The sequence below is a fragment of the Engraulis encrasicolus genome, chromosome 24 (assembly GCF_034702125.1).
Source record: "Engraulis encrasicolus isolate BLACKSEA-1 chromosome 24, IST_EnEncr_1.0, whole genome shotgun sequence".
NCBI classification, from domain to species: domain Eukaryota; kingdom Metazoa; phylum Chordata; class Actinopteri; order Clupeiformes; family Engraulidae; genus Engraulis; species Engraulis encrasicolus.
In genome coordinates this window covers 10,435,898-10,454,741 of record NC_085880.1, presented here as the reverse complement: position 1 = coordinate 10,454,741, position 18,844 = coordinate 10,435,898, and the positions used below count along the sequence as shown (strand labels likewise).

The following is an 18,844-nucleotide window of genomic DNA, read 5'->3' as shown; positions in this document are numbered from 1 at the left end:
CGGATGTGACCCCTGGGGTTAAGGGTGGGCCAGTCCCTTTCAGTCGAGAATTCTGAATGGTATGAAAAAGTATGTTATCATGTGGATGGACAAATAGGACGAAGGCTACATAGGTGGAGTAAAAACTATAGGATTTGCTTTTACGCATTGATTTGCGCGTCATAGCAAGTGGAATGATAAGGTTTCCGGAGTCCACAGGCATCATCTAATCTGAAAGGCCATGAAATGACGATGCGACTGGAACACCGAGTTTGTCAGGCAACACTAGAGAAGCCAGCATACACTTCAACATTTACTGAACAAATCGTGGGCCGCCACTCACTAGATTACTCGTGACGGTTCAGCGAGGAGGAAATATGAATTATCTTAGCTCACATAGCCTGTTCAGGCACGGATATGGCCAAATACCCCCCCCCCACACACACACACACACACATTACACTTAACCCTCTCCTCTTCAGCCTCTTTCCCTGACTGAATTCGAATTATGCCGGGCACCTCGGGCACCCCCACCCCGACATGTTGCTCGGCCGAGAAAAATCCCCCCCGCTTAAAGAAACCGGAAGAAAGGGGACCTGTGGTTCCAGTCGCCCGGCTCCATTCAACGAGGGAGCTTCCAATGGCTTCATTAGAAGTAACGAGTTGACACAAGGTAAATCTAACATTGAGGCGCCATTCTCTCAGCGCGCGGAGATCCCTCATTAACTGTCGCTAACAAGCCGTGCAAATGCCCAGATTGGACAGCTCCAGTGTAACTCCGTGGACTTAGCAGGAGACTCGCTTAATGAGACCACACAAAAAGAACAGGAGGTTCTGGTAAAAAAAAAACTTTACTTGCGAATAGTTAGAAACTCTCAGGATGAAAAGCTTTTTAAAAAATCAACATTTTTGCGCGCAGGAAATATTCGTAACTGTGGCACTGGAACTATTGAACACCGTAGAAAATTTTACTCAAACTTGTCAACTTGTAGCAAACTGTAATAGCCTAGATATGACAAAAGTTTTACATATGAGAGTAACATCAGGTGCGAAAATACGAGGCTGTTAAGGCAGACACTTTCCGTAAGTTCTGGTAAATACAATACTCTTTACAATGGCAAAGACTGATAAAATAGGCACGATTATCACGTTTTGTTCTGATGCGTTTATTATTTCTACTATTATTATGAACAATTTACTCACTGTTTCTTATTGAAATTCTTGCCAGATGGCTCATTAAAAAGTGAGCTGAGTTTTCCTTGAAAAGATGTCCTGTCCTGCGTTAAAGCCATGCCTCAGTGTAGAAATGTGGGTACGGTTCAAAGCCGGTGCTAGGCAAAGAGAGGGGGAGAGAGGGGAGGGAGATGTGAAGACCCAGCAAGAGGGCCAGTGAAAAAAACAGGTTTTGCGCCTCGTCCCACAGTTGAACTCAGTATAGTCACATGAGAATGAGATTCTACCCAAATACTGTATTTCGTTACTAAACTGCCAGAAAACTCCTGTTGAATGACAAGGATATTTTCTCCATCATCTGTCCTGAGACATCTAACGGTACTGTGCCATCCACAGAACTGTGATTAGTGTATGATTGCAGGACCGTTTATGCCAGCTTTAAGACATATTACATGTTGCACAGGTTTGCGCATGACTGCAAGCTGCTGTCATGCACAATTCGCGATCGTTCAAATGTAGTTTAACCTATCATTACGCATGCAATAGCCTGGATATAGTGGATATAGTTCGGACCGAGGGAGCGTAGTGGTTGGACAGAAACTTACAGGATCCGGGGGAAAAAAATCTCGGCTTCGGACGGAACAAAAGCAGGGTCATGCAGATATCCAGGGTCATGGGGTTCCATTGTTCCATAGAAGTGTAAGGACTTCAGGTTTCATCCATAAGTGTAATGTCCAAGAAGAGGGGTGGAAACATGTGGGGACGCGGATGTGGAGTCAAGTGAGAGATTAAAACAAACAAACAATCAAGCAAGCACAAAATGCTCAATACCCTGAGGTAAAAGACAGTGATATCCTACTAAAATTAGGTCCTCTGAAATCCATCACTTACCTCAGATAAGTTAGGCTACCTTTCTAACTGCATTACTACCCGGAATAAACACATTGCCTTCATTAGAGCAAAAGGGTTTGTCGTCGAATTTGGTCCAAATGCTGTGCTTCTGAATTAGAACAATGACAACAAGTACAAGGAGAGACAAAAACGTGTAGTGAGATGACCTGCATTCCACTTGCAAACTCCAAAATAATTCAAGCACGGCAGCCACCGCACATCGGCTACAGGCAGGCATACTAGCGAAAACAGTCTCCGTGGACGGTCAGTGAGCCAAGTGTGAGATGCGCACCTTACCTTTCCCTTCCAGTCACTTTTAATTTAGCCACCATCTTGTCCTGTGACGCAATACTTTTGTTTATTTTTCTTTAAATACAGATTAAAAGGTGGGCAATAGAATGAACCCGTTCGCAACAAAGTGGCAAGGTGTAGGCTACGCTTCCATAGCCCCTCTAAAATCAATGGAGGGCGTGAAACGTCACCAGGAACGGGTGTTTGCCGTGATGTCAGCCGAGCATCATCCTTAACCGCGGTAGACATTATAATGTCGGCGACTTTGCAGTAAGTAAACAAAGGGCGAGCTAATAGTTTGTCGGCTTTCAGTAGACTGTCTCCTGCTGGTTATCGCTAAGTGAAGAGAATTAACAGCGCCCGGATAAACAGACAATTAGGGCAGGTGAATAAACTTGTTTGGTGGTGTTAATTACACGCTTAACGTAAACAAAAGCTGTGGGGAAAAAGAATGTGAATTACCAGTGGCTTTACAAACCAATTCAGACTTTACACTTCATCTAATTTCCGAGCTGCCTTTAAAGCTTTGTCCAAAACGGACCATAATCTATTCTGCATAAAGCCCTCGACTAAGTGCCATGATAATCGTAGTGCACACCTGGAGATTCAGGCCCTGAAGTATTTAGATAGATGGTTGTCCAGCTCCTCTACACAATATTGGCAGAGAGAGAGAGAGAGAGAGAGAGACTGAGATTTTTTACACCAGGACCATGGCCAGCCTAGAAATACTGTGGGTTATTTTCAGTCCAACAAGCTTTCCAACACGACCAATTCAAGTGCCACTTGGAATTACTTCAACAGAGTTTCGTATGACAGGAGAGCAAACAGGTTTGATCCTGGAGACACAACCTGCCCCAGCGATTCCAGCGAGATCAACCGCCAGCCTTCCTCGCTGTCTGTCCAGGTCATATACATGCACAGACGCACGCACGCCAGGGCGCGCACAAACACGCGCGCCAACACAAATCGGCAAATTAATATAATTACGATCTGTGATAAACAGAACATAAGCTACTAATTTCACTTGGGGAATCAGCATAACTACCGCCATAAACAAATGTCAAAGGGTCTCGATTCGCCATTGAGAAGGGCACAAAGACCAATGGGAGTGGTGTGTGGAATGTATTTTTTTTTCTCTGAGGAGGAGGAGGAGGAAGAAAAGTTTTGAATTCCTCAATGATTTTGTAGAAAGGCAGCTTAGGATAATTGTGTCAGCTTTGCAGCGAACAGATTATCCGCAGTCTAGATGCTGCTTTTTGCTACACCCAACACATGCCCTCACAATGTCCGCATTGTTCTAACAAGAGTGAACGCGCACAATTTTAACACCGACTAAGTCCTGTCTAAATAGCATATAAGGCCGTTTTAGACGTTTTGTGTGAAATCTTGAAAACCATACCGCCACGACCTCTGACACAGCGCTCTATCCAAACCTCGTGATATAGTAGGAGTCTCTCTCTCTCTCTCTCTCTCTCTCTCTCTCTCTCTCTCTCTCTCTCTCTCTCTCTCTCTCTCTCTCTGATGTGCTATTTAGAAAACAGGCCTATAAATGCAGTTTGTTTGTTTTAATGTGTGGATTGACAAACCCTTGCCGCACCAAGTATCAAACGTAATAACACAATGTAAAAGATTGTTCACCATGTCCTAAGCTCGGAAGCTTGAGAGTTAAATGCAGAGCTGCCAGTGGCTGTGTTCTGGGGACCAGTCCTGCAAGCCTGCTCGCTACCCGCAGCAGAAGAGGGAACAGTGGGCTCAAAGGCGGGCATAGAGGCTATGCCAGCATGCTCAGGCAGCCAAGCCGATGCCCTGCCGGACCATTTTTTCTGGACACAAAAAGAGGAAGTGGAAAGAAAACAACAACAGCAAACCATACATGAAATGCAATATAACCGCCAGAAAATAACAATAGTAAAAATGTGGAAAATAATAATAATGAAAAGATGATCTTTTTGGTCTGACAGTCGAAAGAAGCTGGCGCACTGACTGCCATCTGATGGATAGAGCACCGTCTATGAATATGTTATCGGTCTTGTGTCTGTCTAATCGTGCCAGTAGCCGCCCCAGACAACATTAGAAAAGGCTGCCCAACAGAAGGGGAACTATGGTATGCGCAACGCCTGCCTGTGTGATCTCGCCCCAGCTATAGCACTTTCATTAAAAAAGTGGATTCCCATCCTCATATACCTGTCACCCCGGCCCCTTGCCTAGCTCCCTCCCTCATCTCGATCCCTCTTCCTTCCGCCTCTCTCGGCCACATATCTTCTTTACCCTTAACGAGCTTCGTTAAGATCGCAATAATATTCCACCCACTAATTGCCCATTCCATTCAACAAATAGGCGAGCTTCGGCTTCGACTTCATGAGCCCCGGTAGTGGTGGGAGGGTGGCGCGGAGATTGGAGCGTCTGATAACCCCCCGTGCGTGCAGCACAAGTGGTGAAAGCCTCTACGTACTGGCTAATGATTGGCACGCTTGACAGTGATTGGCAGGGCTGCCATGACAACCCCACAACGACACCGAGAAGACCAATAGAAAAGCGAAACAAAATATTTCAATGCTACACTCACGGTGGATTTAGGGGGAGATATTATGAGGCTGGTGTCATTAGGCAATAGCTATTGAATCATTCAATCTTTACGCGGCGTTTCTTTTTTCCTTGATAATTTTCTTTCTCTCTCAGGTCATTTCCATGGTGTTCAGATCCCCTTTAGAGCTTTATCCCTCCCATTTCTTCCTGCCAAACTTCGCTGATCGCCCTCTGCTCTTGGCGAGCAGTGCGCCCAGCGCCAGGTCTCCCGAAGACTTGTCAATGTTTCAGCTACCGACCCTCAACTTCTCGCCGGAGCAAGTGGCGAGCGTCTGCGAGACGCTAGAGGAAACTGGAGACATCGAGAGGCTCGGGCGCTTCCTGTGGTCTCTGCCCGTGGCACCAGGAGCCTGTGAGCAGATCAACAAGCATGAATCCATCCTGCGCGCTCGAGCCGTGGTTGCTTTCCACACGGGGAATTTCCGCGACCTCTATCACATCTTGGAGAACCACAAGTTCACCAAGGACTCCCACGGCAAACTTCAGGCCATGTGGCTGGAGGCACACTACCAGGAGGCCGAGAAACTGCGAGGTCGTCCCCTAGGACCGGTTGATAAGTATCGGGTGCGGAAGAAGTTCCCACTTCCCCGGACCATCTGGGACGGAGAGCAGAAGACGCACTGTTTCAAAGAGCGGACGCGAAGTCTGTTAAGGGAGTGGTACCTACAGGACCCCTACCCGAACCCAAGCAAGAAAAGGGAACTGGCACAAGCCACCGGACTGACACCAACACAGGTCGGGAATTGGTTTAAAAACCGGAGACAAAGAGACAGAGCAGCCGCAGCCAAAAACAGGTCAGTTGCATTTTAATCTTGATGAAAATATGTAATTTATTTGAAATGCAGCGTTTAACGTGTCAATATGCTGGATTTGGCTCTGAAAAATAAGAGACGGAAGTGTAGTCAGATATGGACGAGGGGGGAGAGCTGAGGGTTCAGGCTGGCGACATTTTTGTTTTTATCAGGAGTGGGAGACAAAATAGTGAGCTAGCTGCTAGAAAACAGAGGGCATTCTGTCCTGGCCCCACTTCAAACAGCCATTCGTAAGAAATATGCGCCAACATTCTGGTTTCAAAACAAATACTTGACAGCATAAGCTTAGATTTCGACAATTGTGTCCAGTGGTAGGCAAAACTCCATCTGTCAACGGCCACGTTGCAGATTCACCCACCATGGACTTTTTGAAACCATGCTAATGTATTATGCACAGATGCACGCTGTGCACAGTGCATCCTAACCGATAGACAACATTATTATGCTCTTTAATTTTTAGCAGGCATTCGTATGTGCAAATGCAGTGAGTGTTTATCCCTGTGGCTCTGTACTCCACAAGTGAAAGTGTTCTTGTTAGAAACCCTGCCAGCGCTTGTAGGCTGAATGAATTTAAAGCCTTTCCACCACTGAAAACATCAGCCTGCCAACTCCTGCTGGCATCACAGTATTTTGTGAGTTAATTTGAACAGCATATTGTTAGGAACCGTCACTGAATTTTCTTGACTACTAGTAAAACATGCATTACTAAAAACCTGCCACAATACAGTGATGTATGTACTGTTTGTATTTCTATCAAACAGTACCTCCATCTGTGGCATGTGCACAGTGTATTTACATTTGGGACACCAGCTATTTTTTCAATAATAAATGGCACATAATAGATATGACATGTCTGAACATGAATTGAAATTCAATGTTTAACACTGAACATTTATATTCTCGTGTTTATAAGACGAAATGAGTGGGTCTGGGAAAATCACAATTTAGGACATGTTACATATTTCTCATTCACCTGCTCAACCAACTAAAATTACTGTATTTACAACTATATCTAGCACCAGATCAACCTGACAACGTCCACTATTCTATTTACAATTATGTGTATGTCTAAGGCGCACGTCAAATGAACCGTTGGCTAACAACTATGATTTATGGAATGTGAACAGAAAAATGTGGCCGTGTCCACTACGAAAGACTAACAATCACATTCTTCAGGCAGTAGTAAGTCTTTCCCATCCACTGCAGATTATATAGCTATAGGCCTACGTCCCATGCCCCCAGAATATTACAAGAATTCCACTCGTATGGAGAAAGAATAAAGCCGTGCGCGCAAACTACATGGGCACATTGGCCTTTTATTTGGCTGTAGAGGCAAACCCACACTGATGCACTGACTATTATGGACAAGTTTTGTGCTAGCTGCTCTCTGTTCCCTGTAATTCACATTGACCAGGAGCAGCTGCCTGCGTTGGTCTAATACCATGGTGAATGAGCGATAAGCCAGTAGCTTGCATCAATGCGTTCCCCATTCAAATTAGCGACGGGAGAGGCCTCTGTTAAACGGAGGGACAGCCCTTACAACTGGTCTAATTGCGATGCTATTTTCTCGCTTTCTTTGCTCCAGGCTCCAACACCAAGCAATAGGACAGAACGGTATGCGGTCCCTTTCAGAGTCCGGCTGCACACCACACAGCTCGGCGGAGTCGCCGTCCACTGCAGCCAGTCCAACCACCAGCGTGTCCAGTATGACAGAACGAGTCGACACTGGCACGTCCATTCTTTCAGTAACATCCAGTGACTCCGAGTGCGATGTATGATACAAAAAGAGAATTACTTACAGGGAACATGGACCTGAATATGAAACAAACTATGAAATATCGGGGAAGATAAAAAAGGACCAACTATAATTATTAAAGTAAAATAAAAAGCACGTCTTTTTTTTCAAGCGCTTTCTATGGACCCACGACCCCTCCTACCCCTTTCACTACTTGCATGATATGTATATCTTTTTTTATTCGGGGAACAAAAAAAGAAATCCCGAGAAAACATTTTTACAAGGATCACCGCGAAGAGGGAATTACCAGAATCCGGTGGGGGTGTTTTTTGGCCGCCTTTTCATTTTAACTTCTGTGCTTCTTTATCAGTTCTTGTCCGAATGGTAACGCGCAAACAAGATGCAATCTTTTTTTTTGTATTTCTTTTTATGTTCATCAGACAATCATTTGAGTCCTAAGCACCTTTTTACTACACGACACTGTCACTGCCTGTGTGGGTACTGGTTAACATGTGGAACTGAATCGTTATGACTGTATCAGATTTTTATTTTTATTTCAAGATTTTATATTGAATTATGTATATCTTAAATAATGTGATCTTTCTCCCAGTCTGTAATATAATATGTGTAGAAACATGCCTGTATATAATAACGCTCTACCGTTGCCATTTGTCTTTTCTCCCATTCACTTTCTTGACTTGGTGTACCTTACATGAGATATTTGTCAAAGCGTAAGACTAAGTGCTCTAGGCGTTCTGTTTGTTTGTTTTTATACTTTATAAAAAAAGGCTAGCTGAACATGTATTATCAGTCAATTTTATGCAAAGCAGAAAAAAGATAATATAAAAATTGGAATTTTCATTCAACAGCCTATCTTAGCCTGTTTCCCCGTGATTCGCTCAAAGCGCTTATTATTAAATGTTTATTTCTTGCGTGTTTATGTTAATGTATACATTTCTAAAAAAAAGAAAAAAAAAGAAAAAAAAATCAAATACAGTATTCAATTTTGTTACATGGCATGTAGTTAAGTCTTTCTTTGCCAATAGCCATTTTCATCTGAACAATTCTCCAGCTTACAAAAGGTTGCGGAATTCCGACTGATGAGTGGTTGTTGACATGCTGGATTGCTTGTGCAAGTGCTTTCTCCCGGAGTAGGCCATACATTGTCCCAGGAAAGCATTGCCTCCAAATGGCATTATGCAGGAATGAAAAAATGCCCAAGCGTGTATAAAACCATAGTCCCAGTCGGTGCGGCGCACCACTGGACTTAGCTTTCGCTAATGGTTATAACTGAATGCAAAAAATTAAGTAAACGCGCCATTAAATGGGCTAATCGTCTGCAGCTCCTCCCCTGGCCCGATATACTATTGTGGCCCACTGAAAGAGCTTTTCTCCAGCAAGCAAAGAAAGCTTTCCCCAGGCCTTCCGCCCCACTGAAAGCTACATTCGCCAAACAACTTTCACACTAGCTGCGCGTAAAAAAGACATGTCCCCCCTTTTTTTGCAAACCCCCCGAGTTTTAAAGCTCCTTACAGCAAGCTGCCCGCCAGCACCGAATCCTGTAGGAATCTCGTGTAGGCCTATGTAAGCAAATAGGCTACCTGTAAATCTGAGGGATTGGACAACACGAAGTCTCACGCAAGGCATCGTCTGAAGACATGGGTAGTCTAATTAGAAATCACCATTACAGCCATTATTCCAATACACAAAATACAAATTCTGCTCTCCGGCGAGGCCTTATTGCGCATGGTCCGAATTGTTTGTTACATTCTGCGCTTCAGGAAACGAGAAAATGTGAACGTGAATGAAATAGCAGGGGCAACAAGCCCCAAATCAAGGTGGGAAAGTGAATACCTGCCTAAATAAGATATTACCAAGACTTGATGTTATTCAAGTCTTAAGGAAGCATGATCATTCATGCACACATGGACAAAAACATGAACTATTCATGGATTTATCAATTCTTTACCATAACAGCTTTGTTGTTTTTACAATAATCGTACGCTTCTCTATCTGTGTGACTTAATTTTGAGCACACGGTGATTTAATGTGTATTATTATCGTCAAATTCTGCAATGCCCCCGCTGACAAATTACTTTCCTCCCTGGCTTTTTCTTTGGCGTTCTTGAACTGACAGAAACACATTTCAAACACCTTGCCCTTAACCCATAGCTGCTGAATTTAGCCAAATTTATAAAAACATAACTGATCGATTGGGAAAATGGCACCTGTCGCCCACGAAGAGAATGAACCATGGAGGGGGGGACCAGATAGGAGTGCAATTATCAGTAGTTGATGGTGACTGGAGTAAATCTGCATCTAAGCCCTTTTCACCTCGTAAGTCCATCTGCGGAGAGAAGATAGGGCCCTATCACCCACCGTGGGGCCCTTCGCCCGCTGCAGCGGCCGGCCTGATGCTTATCTTCGCACAACCCCTCTTACATCACATTAGTCTATTGGCCACGACAAGTCCCCGTTATGATTAAGATTAAATTAGTCCTAAATTGGAGAGCGGGCTCTCTCTCTCTCTCTCTCTCTCTCTCTCTCTCTCTCTCTCTCTCTCTCTCTCTCTCTCTCTCTCTCTCTCTCTCTCTCTCTCTCCACACACACACACACTCACACTCTCTCTCTCTCACACACACACACACACACACACACACACACACACACACACACACACACACACACACACACACACACACACACACACACACACACACACACACACACACACCGTCCCCTTCACTTTATCACTAAACGTACGGCCACTTGGAGGATTAACCTAAACAGATGGAGGCAAAATGGCACGGCATATCGCCAACCCAAAATCTGCAGAAAATGACTTGTTTAACAGTGGCTTTAATTAAGCCCGCACTTTAGTCCTGTAGCCTATCTGAGGGCATACTGCTTATTATTAACGGAATCATATAATGATGCTGTGACTTATTTCTGTTCACTGTAGGCTACTTTGGAGACATATTTAAATTGAAATCCTGCACAGGCTACTGAAAACACATATAGCCTCATGCGCCTTTTACGCACGCTTTCTTGAGTAGCTCAAGTTCAATTGCCTGCGCAGTGTGGTGTACCATAAGCAATTGCATGCCAAATTATCAACAGATTAATTGAAAACAACAATGTTCTACAAACAAAAACATGGCAATAACTAAATAGGCTAAATAAATTACACATGTTGTAACAGTAACACAATAAAATAGCACTGTCAAACAGATAGGCTACATTTATCCCTTTGTGGAAACAACAATTTGGTACAACTTGTATGTCATGAACAACACCACTAATTACTGGGTTAGTGTGAGGTTTTTTGAAAACTGAGGTCGAAAGCATTTTGAGGAGAGAGTGTAGCTGTACATAGGCGACAACAACCACCTGCATTTCGGAACGGCATAGCGCTCACCACCACGACCCACATCCTATTATGAGCATTTAAATATAACATTTGTAAAATGGGCTATTCTTTAAGATTTCCCAATCATATCAATACATAGCGGCTCAACAGATGTACGCTTTAGGCCTATATTTATTACAGACATGAAATCATATTTGATGACACAGCTGATATGAAGGGCATGAGAGAAAGCGAGAGGAAGAGAGGAAGAGAGCGTCAGGGATATGGGGGTGCAATTATAACAGTGTGTTGCTGCCAAGTAGTTGGTTATAGCAGAAGCCAAAGCTAATTGCCGTGGCGGTGTTTGATGGATTAGGTCAGCTCTGAATTATCTAGTAGGCATACTATCAATGGGAGTGATGTGCGCCCGGTGCGTTCAGGCCGGCCGTTAATACCCTCGTCCACTGCACACAATGGAAGTTGGGTGAAAGCTATCGCGGTGAGCGATACTCATACGTGAATGCGCCCGGAATGAACACCAGAATGTGAGACAAGTGCGACCACAATGGAAAGTGACATCTTTTTTACCCCTCCAATCTGCACATGCGTTGTTAACGGTGCGTGTGTCAAAAACAGCAGAATGGACTATTTGTCCTATTCCCATAACCTTTTCCGCACAGAGGCTAGCCGGCATTATTGCGCTACAGACTGTGGCGAGAAAGGACCAGGCCGGCCTGTTTTTTCTCAGATTTCATCGGTTAACTGAACACAACTTTTCTATTCGTGTGTATTCATGCAGCCCTCAAAGAACACCCGCTCCCTTTGACCCGGATTCAGCGCATGTAGCAGTGCAAGCCGGATAGAACTGCGGTTACTGGCAGGTCTGGGCCGCTTTCATTCGGTCCCACTCCCCATTTCTCTGGCAAAGGCTCACTGACCAGTAAATTGGTGCACACTAAAGTAGGCCTACACGTTTTTGTATTGAATGAGTAAAATCTTTCATACCAAGTCTTTTAAGTAAAACTCTTGAATATTTTACACAATTTTATACTTTCGTATTTTTTAATATATAATTAGTAAATAATATGTTATTTTCCCCCAGTAGGCTACCTTATAAAAGTAGGGCATGGGCGTAAGGAGGACTTCCCAAAACGACGAAAAGAAAAGCTGTCTGAAAAGAACAGAAACAGAACAGAAACAGCACATTGAAAAGAAGAAAATCTAAACAAGAAAACAGAAAATGATTAATCCAACCATTCACACAAATGACTTCTGACTCGGTCCAGATGGCGAGACCTTGGATCAAGGTGCCCTCGACCAGAATACTACAGGGATTTAAAAACTGTAATTCTATTAAATAGTAATTGAGGGGTCGCGGGAGGCTATGATACAGGCTCAGTGGTATGAAATCTGGCCGGCCGTTTGAACTTTCATTTGGAGTCATGGGCAGATGGGATCATAGCCTTTCTACGATGCTGCTTACCGTTTAAAAACTGCTGGCAGTACAAGGGTGGGGAGGGGTGGGGTGTTCTCTAATGCAGATTAGTACTATTCCAGCCCCCTCTTCTTTACCTCACTCACACACACACACACACACACACACACACACACACACACACACACACACACACACACACACACACACACACACACACACACACACACACACACACACACACACACGAAATACTCATTCGCCCTTTTAACATGAAAGCAAACCAAACTTTAGCTTGCTTTATCTACACACCTCCATGGCGGGCGCGCACACACATACACACTGCTGTGATCTCGCGCCTGCTGCACACTGGGCAGACAGAGCAAGAGCAGCTTAAAACGCCGCGAGCACCTGTGTTTTCAACAGGCTACTCTCATGCCCCCTTAATAGCATTATACTAATATATAGGCCTACATTAACACACACACACACACACACACACACACACACACACACACACACACACACACACACACACACACACACACACACACACACACACACACACACACACACACACACACCGTTTTGGAAGTCGTCCCATGTCCCAGATTGTGTTACACTATTTTTGCTTCATGCCTTATCCGTGCAATAGCCTACGCTTGCCACTGTAGCCAGGCTATATGTAACTACCCCCCCCCCTGCCAAAAAAAAAAAACCCTGACTACTATTGCTTCCCCCAATAATTACACTACACATGACGGTAAACATTGGTGATGCATCCTAAATGGGTGGTTAATTGTGTGTTGTTTCTTGCGTAATTTGCCTTACTCACAAGGCACAGACTATTAGCAACATGGGTCCTCAAAGTGAAACAATAACCACAGGACGTGCCCTCCCGTTTATAAACCTGGACGAACAAAACAAATTGATGCTTTAAAAAGACTGTTAAATGTCGCCTTTCCGAAACAACTCGCTAGGCTAAGTAATTTTGACAGGTCAAGAACAAGAAGTGAAACAGTAACGTGCCAAAATATAAAATTACCATACCCATAAAAGATATGTTTTTTTATTTTAATTTTTTCAAACAATTGGCTCTGGATTAAAAATTATGAAAAACTAGTCCCAAAATATTATGTTCGTGAAATTATTGTTAATGAACATTCGAAACGATAGGCTACAATGTCCGATACCATGACTAGTCTATGATTAAAACCCACATAAAATATGTCCTACTATTTGTTGAAAATAATTTTCATAACTTTGTTAGTAGAGGTCAACTGCCTTTGTAGAGGGAAAAGTAGCCTATAGACTAGTTTGTGTGTGTGTGTGTGTGTGTGTGTGTGTGTGTGTGTGTGTGTGTGTGTGTGTGTGTGTGTGTGTGTGTGTGTGTGTGCGTGTGTGTTTGTGTGTGTGTGAGAGAGAGAGAGAGAGAGAGAGAGAGAGAGAGAGAGAGAGAGAGAGAGAGAGAGAGAGAGAGAGAGAGAGAGAGAGAGAATGAGTGAGAAGGTCCATTTAAAGTCATAGTCGACATTTCGGACCATTCGGACCAACTCCACCAAAACACGGCGTATCCAAGGATGGATTACTGCAAGGGCCTACCGGGCCCAGGCCCAGGGGCCCAAGAGTCCAGAGGGCCCTGAAGCCCAATCCTCTACATTTCCATTCTTATGTTGTGTAAAATCACACTTTTAACAACTCACTTTTCACATATTTTCAGGGGAAAAACACCTGAATGCCCAACAATATAGGGTCTCTAACATCTGGAGGGGGCCCTTTCTTGTTGTCTGGCCCAGGGGCCCATGGAGTCATGATCCGTCCCTGGGCGTATCACTCTAGTTGAACTATCTGTCCCTGCTCTCATTCACCCGGCCATTCTTCACCGCCTTGGCCCTCTCCCTCGCCTAGGCCTTCTCAATTAGCGGCTCTCCCCACGGAGCCCCACGGCGAGAGAGGGCTCGCCCCTCCGCAAGGCAGCAGCCTTCGTCGCTTCTTAACAGCAGTCGTGAAACTACAGTTACGAACTGGCGCATTTTGGTAAATAATCTTCATCTCACAAGAAAGACAGCCTTGGTCAGCAGTTTACTAGTAAGCAACCATTTAGACACATATCACTGTGTGGGTGCTATTTTGGCGTTTACGCAAGGACACGTCCCTGGTATGAATTGGCGATTGTTTTTAGATCCAGGCAGTGAACGCTCGGTTCCTATTGTTCGATCCAGGGAGGTTTTTCAAGCCAAAAGCGAGTCCCTCTTTTCCTCTGTTTTTTCTCCATACGAGCTGAATGAACTGGAGAGAGAGAGAGAGAGAGAGAGAGAGAGAGAGAGAGAGAGAGAGAGAGAGAGAGGGCCACACACCCAAAAGCGCTCAGCCGAGGACCAATTTTGAGCGACAGATTGCCCTTTGAGCTGAAGGCAATAATCACATCTCGCCCTCTCGTTTTACCTTCGGGAGATGACACCAAATTCCAACTGGTATTTTAGCGATGGTTCTCGCTACCAGTTGAAATGGTCTGGATTAATTTTAAAACATCTTTTCGTTTTAAGTTACATTGGAAAATTGCAGAACTGTTTTGGGTACCTTTTAAATTGGCCTTCAGAAACTGATGTAGGCCTATTGGGAAACCAGGCGAGAGATGCCAGTTTTAGACCAATAATTGCAAATGGATGCAATATAAAATGTCACTTATTTTCAACAGACGGAATATGTGCAACCAAGAGCAAAAATATTGCATTACTTGGCAACAACAGACAACCTACTTGTACACCATTAAAGCAATAAGATCCACACCAGAGCACAGTTTGCCGTCAATTGGCCTACCTTAATATTCTATGCAAATAAAGGACACCAAACTGACTTCTTACATAACAATACCTATTTTGCAGGTCATGAAAGGTAGGCTGTCCACATTTGTTCCCTACATGTGTATTAATTTTGAACAAGCATGTACATTTGAATGATTTGTTAATGCCATTAACCCCATTTTCCGGAGTCAACCAACCACTTAGGCCTACAACTATTAGGCCCTAACTCTGTGTGAGTGGAATAGCCCACGTTTTACGGCCTATGACATAGGCCTATCACATTATTGTTTTGTGGCTAACAATTTGGTAAACTTGTTTTAGTATTAGGCCCACGCCTAGCCTATATAAGCTGACTATTTTCTTCCTTTTTCAACAAATGATCAATAAGTTATACTATTGCTGCCCAGTGTATCTAACATTGTGACGTAAACACATTGTAGGCTACTCCAAAAGGGCTGACTGAGTTGACTCTTAACAAAAGATGGCACATCGACTTTGGCCTGGCTGCCCTTATCAATTTAACCTCCGTTTAGAGCAGTGGAATGGATTACCCATGGAATGGAGCAAACAACCCCTGACAGCGTCGCTTCTCTACAAACGCTATCACACCATTTGCTGAGGCGGGCGTCTGATAGGTCAAATGGTATGACAGACTTCTGGCGCCATCTGGTGGTTACGACCCTAGTGTAGGATTCTGCTGCAAGTGATAAGTTGAATGGAAACCCCAAAAATCGATTCAGTCGTTGCTCTAGCCTGCAAAACTAGACGGGGCTCTGGCGTGAAATATTTACCACAAAACAGGCAAAAAGGGCTACCGGCTTTTTACTGAATATGTCTTCGCAGTTCAAACCAAAGCATCAGCTGACATGTTATACTTTGGATCCTTGTGCACTTGAGCGACAAATGATGCCCATGTCTGCATGCGTTGAAATACCTTTTGCCCTGGCCTGACATGTCGGTGGCCCGTGCGCCCTTATAAATACTGCGCACCAGGGGACTGCCCCCGAACAAGCGCGCGCCATAAATGTTTCATCTCTGGGAAGTCAAATAATGTTGGAGCACTGAACTGGCTTTCCATTTGTGCAAGATCGAGGGGGTAAGATGACACGGAATGTAATGGAATCCCAGCTCCCTAGTTAATTTTTCACCAGTGATACCCAGACTTTTTGAGCTTCCGATGTAAAAACCTAATGGGTGTCGCTGGAGCGCGGCCTTTCAGAGTAGCCGAGGGTAAGAGCTTGTGCTGCACACGGGAATGCCCGCTCGCTCTAAATGCACAGTAAAACAAGCTCGAGGCAGGCTACAGGACAACCATCACTCTCGAGTCCCGATAGACCATCTGACATCAGTCATGCCACGGTCCAGTATCAATCCGGCGCATTTTCACTTATTGCTCATCTTTCCAAAACACTTTTGACCCTCTTTTACTTAAAAAAAAAAAGCAGGACAGAAATAGATACCTAGTAAAAGACTCTCTCTGCCCCCCCCCCCCAAAAAAAAAAAAACAAGTGTAACGCTGACCAGACCAACGCCAGACCAACCAGGCTGATGCGAACAGACGGGTGCCCTCACAGCAACCCACAATCAGGGTAAATACATTTGTCACATTAATATCTTGTGGTTCAAATATCTAATAGTGCGTTTAAATTCACGTTAGCACACACGTGAGATCAACTGGAAAATTGAATTACTAAATGGATTTAGCTGCAAGTTAAAATGGCAAATCAAAAGTGCTTATGTTGTCTTGTCTCCCTGTTACACTTAAGGCCGTGGCCAACATCAATTACGACATGCCAGTCGATATCATTCCCCACCTTCATGTAGCCTAGGCCTATTTATGAACCCAATAAGCCCGGCTGCTCATCTGAAGCTCTTCACAAACCACATCAAGACAAGACCAACAGTTTTGAGGCGAAGAGTGGATCAAGCATGTCGGAGTAAGTAAAGTCAGAGATTGACGCTTGTTTTTACGCGCAAAGTGCTGAGCTCGTGCCCTAGCCTACGTTTGACCTCGTTACCAACAGGCAGTGATAATCAACTTAATGTATCATGTGGTCCTTCTGGCAGTAAACGTGACGCCAGGTCATTTTAGAATTACATATCTCTAGGTTGGCACAAAACTACGTGTAATGCTGGCATACCTATAACGAAATAGTTGCCACGTGTGATGTCTACAATCTCAAAAAGCCAAAACATCCATTGACGTTGTACATCCATATTTCAGTATGGCGGCTGACGTTTACGCTGTGCCACTGAGTTTTTAAGCTGGTTCTGTTAAAATGTGATCACTTACCGCTCCCTTTGGCTCTGAGGTCATTTATATTTTAAAGCCATGCAGTGGTCCAGTGGCCTGTGTTCGCAATGGGGGGTACGCTCTCGTGGCCTATGCACACTGTCCCACAGCCATCAGCTGAACTCCGGCGTGAGCCGTGAAGAGGGCTCAGGGTGGTCGTTTGGTGATGCCACACAGGCTACCACAACTTAAAAACCAAACGTGAACGTAGTAGGTTAGATGTAGTTGATGTAGGTCTAGTTGATGTAGTAGGCATAGGCTGCCCAACCCAAGTCAGACTACAACATAAGAGAAGAGGCAGGCTGCTGTAAATGCCAACTGATGACAGTCATCCCACGACACTCTAGATTACTTAATAGGCCTACAGTTGCAATGCTTTCTCAGCACGGAATGTGATGAGAAGTGATAATTGGCGCATTTGAGGTCACCAATGACTAGGTCACGATATTTTACCAACAGGAGCAATTGATGCTCTCAACATGTTGTCTTCTGCTGCCATCTGCTGGCAAAAATGTGTACTGTTTTCTAAGAGAAGCGCCAGAGAATGGGTGCTGTCTCCAGAAGTATGTCTTCATTTTAAAGAAACTTGTCTCAAATGCAAAATTCTGAATGTATCTTCAGTCTTGTATAATTGTACATTGTCTTGACTGGGAAATGGTCTGATTATGTTTTGTGCAAACCCAAACAACTGAAGAAGAAAGGGCATCAGTGCAACCAGGGATATTTTCCGGCATACTATTGTCATATCTTATGCTATTGTCAAAAGTTATAATTTGAAGACTTTTCGGGCTACATTGGAGTTAACTGAAACAAAAAAATAGTTCATTATTTATCTAATATTTTTATTTTTGGTCCATTCTTATTATCCTTGTCATTTCACAAGACTCCACGCATAGTACATCATTTACAAGCGGATTTGGACACCTCCAACTTTAGATGATAGAAAATCAGTTGTAACTCCAATAGTATGTTATTACATTGCTTTACACTTATCTGACACTTTAATCCAAAGTATACAGTTATTTACCAGGTATTGGCTACAGTCCCTGGAGCAATGAGGGATTTGGTGCATCATCACTTTCAAATCTCTTCGAGACTTGGTTTGACCAAGAGCATTGCAACTAATATTCTCAAACGGCATGGTTGACCCACCTCCCTTTTCTTAGTCCCATAGAACGTCTCTGCTTAAACCACGTCACTGCCTTGAACACGCCTCTACCCAGGACCGTTGGAGATGCTCAAAGTTGATTGGTTCCCGTCAAAGTGGAGTTCCCCAGCCCAGCGGAGCTCAGATTGTACCTGAACAAGCTTTTTGCTTGAGTAGTTGCTAAACAGTCAAAGGTGTTGCGTCAATACGAGGGCGGAGCCTGGATATTGCTCAAGGGCACTTCAGCCATGGATGGAGATGTAGGGAGAGGGTGGGATTTGATGGTGGGATTTGATGGTGGGATTTAACATTCATCCTATGCAGTTTCGGGTCTTTTGTGGCTCTCACA

At 44.2% G+C, this 18,844-nt stretch overlaps 1 protein-coding gene and 1 long non-coding RNA gene across 2 annotated transcripts; one reads left to right on the top strand and one right to left on the bottom strand.

Moving 5' to 3' along the window:
- Positions 1 to 1,240: 1,240 nt before the first annotated feature.
- LOC134441394 (uncharacterized) lies at positions 1,241 to 2,148 on the bottom strand. The gene is made up of 3 exons (XR_010033155.1): positions 2,044 to 2,148; positions 1,758 to 1,858; positions 1,241 to 1,310 (listed from the first exon to the last, which is right to left on the bottom strand). It is a non-coding gene; the product is annotated as an uncharacterized LOC134441394 (long non-coding RNA).
- A 2,721-nt stretch (positions 2,149 to 4,869) lies between these two features.
- On the top strand, positions 4,870 to 8,333 carry six3a (SIX homeobox 3a). The gene is made up of 2 exons (XM_063192290.1): positions 4,870 to 5,714; positions 7,318 to 8,333. The coding sequence occupies exons 1-2, from the start codon at positions 5,023 to 5,025 to the stop codon at positions 7,508 to 7,510; spliced, it is 885 nt and encodes a 294-aa protein (XP_063048360.1). The 5' UTR covers positions 4,870 to 5,022; the 3' UTR covers positions 7,511 to 8,333.
- The last annotated feature ends 10,511 nt before the right edge of the window (positions 8,334 to 18,844 follow it).